The sequence below is a fragment of the Echinops telfairi genome, unplaced genomic scaffold (assembly GCF_000313985.2).
Source record: "Echinops telfairi isolate 266 unplaced genomic scaffold, ASM31398v2 ScPeMD7_7466;HRSCAF=8504, whole genome shotgun sequence".
In the NCBI taxonomy this organism is placed as follows: domain Eukaryota; kingdom Metazoa; phylum Chordata; class Mammalia; order Afrosoricida; family Tenrecidae; genus Echinops; species Echinops telfairi.
In genome coordinates this window covers 4,242,978-4,246,800 of record NW_022111366.1, presented here as the reverse complement: position 1 = coordinate 4,246,800, position 3,823 = coordinate 4,242,978, and the positions used below count along the sequence as shown (strand labels likewise).

Genomic DNA, 3,823 nt, shown 5'->3' with positions numbered 1-3,823 from the left:
ACATAGTGAATATTATTATTAGTATAGATTCTATGTTCCTGGCACAAAATCAATGAAATATTCTTATTTTCTAAATAAGTTACTTCATTGTTTTCCTCCTTCTTCTTCTTTTTCAAATCAAGTGTCCTAAAGATCTACTTCTCCCTCTTTGGCACCTCTTCTTTGCTTCCTCCAGAGCCACAAAGCCATGGAAATTAGCACAGCAAAAGAAATAAAGAAAGGTAAGCATCCTTTCATGTCCCGGATGCAGGTCACCAGGAATCCTTTATCTCTAACTTCACATTCCCTGTTTGTCTTGGCTCTCATTGCTTGCTGTTCAAAGGCAGATCATATTTTGACCTCACGTTTATTACCTGTATAATTATACTAGTGAAGAGCCATTGATTCGGAATTTACCCACATGTTCCCAACAATTCTCAGATAGTAGAAACTACTACCAATCCTACCCAAACAAAGACACTTGACATTTCCCTAATGTATCACATTTGACCTACAAAACAGAGATTTGATCCTCCTCATCAGGAAGAGAGTTGGGTGACTATAAGGCAAGTATTCCATTATCCCGCCAGGCAGGGTACCTCATAACAGTCTATCTATTAGAAAGAGTGAAGAGTCATGGGATTGTTATAACTCTTTTCAACCTTGAAATATCTACACTCTTGGTTAAATTAAGGAGACTGCCGAATATATTTTGAAATTTATCTTAAGCGTAAGTTGAACTGGTTACTTACTTTTAGACTTTTTAGGAGAATTAATTTTGTTAGGGGAAGAAGCTTTGCCAGAAGATTTTAAATCTGCTTCAGCCTTGGCCTTAGCTATATCCTCAGCCATTTTAGATTCCTGGTAAATAGCCTCTTCTTTTATGATCCAATCTTGAATGGATTTTGCCACAAGTTCCAAATAACTTCTAAGAAAAGCAAAGAAGAGCAAGTGACAATTGAGTTACTATGAAAGAAAAGACACAAAACAAAGAGAAACAAGACTGTTACTGACTTTGCAAATGAACTTTTAAAATGTGAATTTTCTTTGGTTGTTTTTCAGTTTAGGCAAAACTGGGTGGACTAGAGAAACAAACTCATAGACACTCATATGTGAATAGGAAAGAGCTTTATATGCAAGAACAATTGCATATTGAGAAAACATCCCAGCCCAGTTCAGATCAAGTCCATAAACCCAATATTAGCCCATATGTCTGATACCAATCTATAAAGTCCTCTTCAGATTCACAAAACACATGCAATAACGCCAAATGCAGGAAGACCACAGGCCAGTGGGTGGAAAGTCTTGTGGATCCAGTGGCGTTGTAAGCATCTCAGCACTGGCAGGGTCCTCCACCTGGCTTCTCCGGCTCCCAGGGCTCTGGCTGCATCAGGGTAGGTCCATGTGGCTTCTCCACAGGGATGTCTCATAGGGAGTAAGTGTCCTGCCTCCAGCGAGCTGTAGTGCCTCCAAATGAGGTCATCAAGCTGGGATCTGAATGTCAGGTAAACTCTACCCCTTTACTCGTAAGTCTCAAATTGACAACAGATTATGTAACTACCACAGTCCTCATTCTGCAGCCTGTGATATGCTCATGTCTTCTGTCTCATGTAGCAAATATAATCAGCTTGAAGACACCAAGATGAATTTTGTAGAAAGCACAAGTATCTAGTGAGAAAAATATGTGACTTTCTACTCCCGTAAAGAGTGACAAACCTGGAAACCTACAGGGGTGGTTCTCACTGGTCCTATAACGGTCTCTAGGAGTCAGAATCAATCGATGGCAGTGAGTTTGGAGTTGGGTTTACATGAAACATGTTCAGCTTTCTTTACAATGGAAGAAATTTCAATTAAGAAATGAAATATTGTTTCCAACCATGTCAATAATTGAAACGTTTGATAAAACCAATAGTTTTATCCAATGAACGCTGTTGGTTGGAGAGTAATCTCTTTTGAAGGCAATTTTGTGATCCAGTAGGAACTCTCATAATTGACCATCAGCTAACCGACTCACTGGATTAACTAAAAACATTCCAGTTTTGCTATTAAACTTACTGGCCTTTTACATCCTAAATACTACTCTCCAAGCGACCTGGGCATCTAGTCTCACATAGTGAGATGTTGTTTGCTAATGTTGTTGTTAGGTGCTGTTGAGTCAGTCTCACTCATAGAAGAGGCGAGCCAGGCAGAGTGGCATACCGCACTCACTGATGAAACATACAACTTTTCTCTAGTTCTTTAACGCTTAACCCCCACCCCCTCATCATGACCCCAATTCTACCTTACAAATCCAGCTAGACCAGAGCATGTACACTGGTACAGATAAGAGCTGGAAACACGAGGAATACAGAACCTATAAACCCCTCAGGACCTGTGATGAGAGTAACAATACCAGGAGGGCAAAGGGAAGGTGGAGGGAGAAAGGAGGACCCTATCACAAGGATCTACATATACCCCCCTCCCAGGGAGATGGACAACAGAAAAGTGGGTAAAGGGAGACATCGGTCAGTGTAAGACATAAAAATATAATAATTTATAAATTATCAAGGGTTCATAAGGGAGGGAGAGGAAAATATGAGGAGTTGATACTAAGGACTCAAGTAGAGAGAAAATGATGATGCTAACATGTACAAATGTGCTTGACACAATGGATGGATGGATGGATTGTGATAAGAGCTGTATGAGCTCCTAATGAAATGATTAGACAAAAAAAACCTGCAAAGACTAGGCAATGATATATAAATGAGATGGTGATTTGAGAAGAAAATGTAACTTCTTTAGAATTATTGAAATTTTTTAATACTCTCAATTAAAAATTTTTAAGTTTATTTTATGTTTTTATTGTGCTAAATAAATATGTAACCATTTACATCTTTAACAATTTTCAAGTGTACAGTTCATTGATACTGATTATGTTCATCATGTTGTTCAACCATCAGCCTTAACCATTTCCCATCACTCTCTCTAGAAACTTTATGTTCCCTAAGTTGCTTCTTTTCTCTTCTTCCCTCTTGCCCATTGACTAACATTCATTAATAAAGGTTAGTTTCTATAAAAGAAAAAAAATAGAATTTAGCTGTCACCAAAGAACTATGTACTGAAGAAAATAATTTCTCAGGAATGAAGTTAACATGAAGGCATTTTCAATTAGCAAAAATGACTAATCATCAAACATTTTATCACTGCAAGAACTTCAAAAGCACCTATTCAAGAAGAAAGGAGACATAAATGGTAAGTGTTTTAATTTACAACAGCTTTGGGTGTAAACACAAAAGATGAGCCAGTCTAATTTATGGGATCACACATCAAGATAGAACTAAAGTCTCAGACTACCGTAATATAAACTGTAAGAGGGGTGATATGTGAAGTGAGAGCATATTGTGCGTCTATTATTTAGGAGGGAAAGAAAGGCATTTAGACTTGTTCAATTTAATAATGTTTGAAAGAAAAAATTAAAATGTATCATATCACTCCAATAGAAGTAAAAATAATGAAATTAAAGAAACAAGAAAGAAACAAAAACACATCCCCAAATGGAAAATTGGATGGTAGAAATAAATCAAAACATATAGATTCCATCATAACTAAGAAGCAAAACGTGTCACACAAAAAAAATCCAGCTGTATCTTTTTCATAAATGAATGCAAAAAATATTATCACATAAAATATTAAGAAAAACGGCTTTTAAATTCTGAAAATCTCACAAAAATATATAAAATTTGCGTAGATTATATCAGACATATCAATAGCAATATCAGACAAAATAAACTTGTAAGCAAAAAGCAATCCTAGAAATAAAGAGGCAATTGTATAATGGTAAATGTATATTGTATAATAGTAAATG

General features: G+C 36.5%; 1 protein-coding gene across 1 annotated transcript in view; it reads right to left on the bottom strand.

Moving 5' to 3' along the window:
• Positions 1 to 3,823, bottom strand: part of SPAG17 (sperm associated antigen 17) — a 274,115-nt gene that overhangs the window by 88,721 nt on the left and 181,571 nt on the right. Inside the window, exon 17 of the mRNA XM_045283716.1 lies at positions 732 to 907. Coding sequence (XP_045139651.1) covers positions 732 to 907 — 176 coding nt within the window. The remainder of the gene's footprint in view (positions 1 to 731; positions 908 to 3,823) is intronic.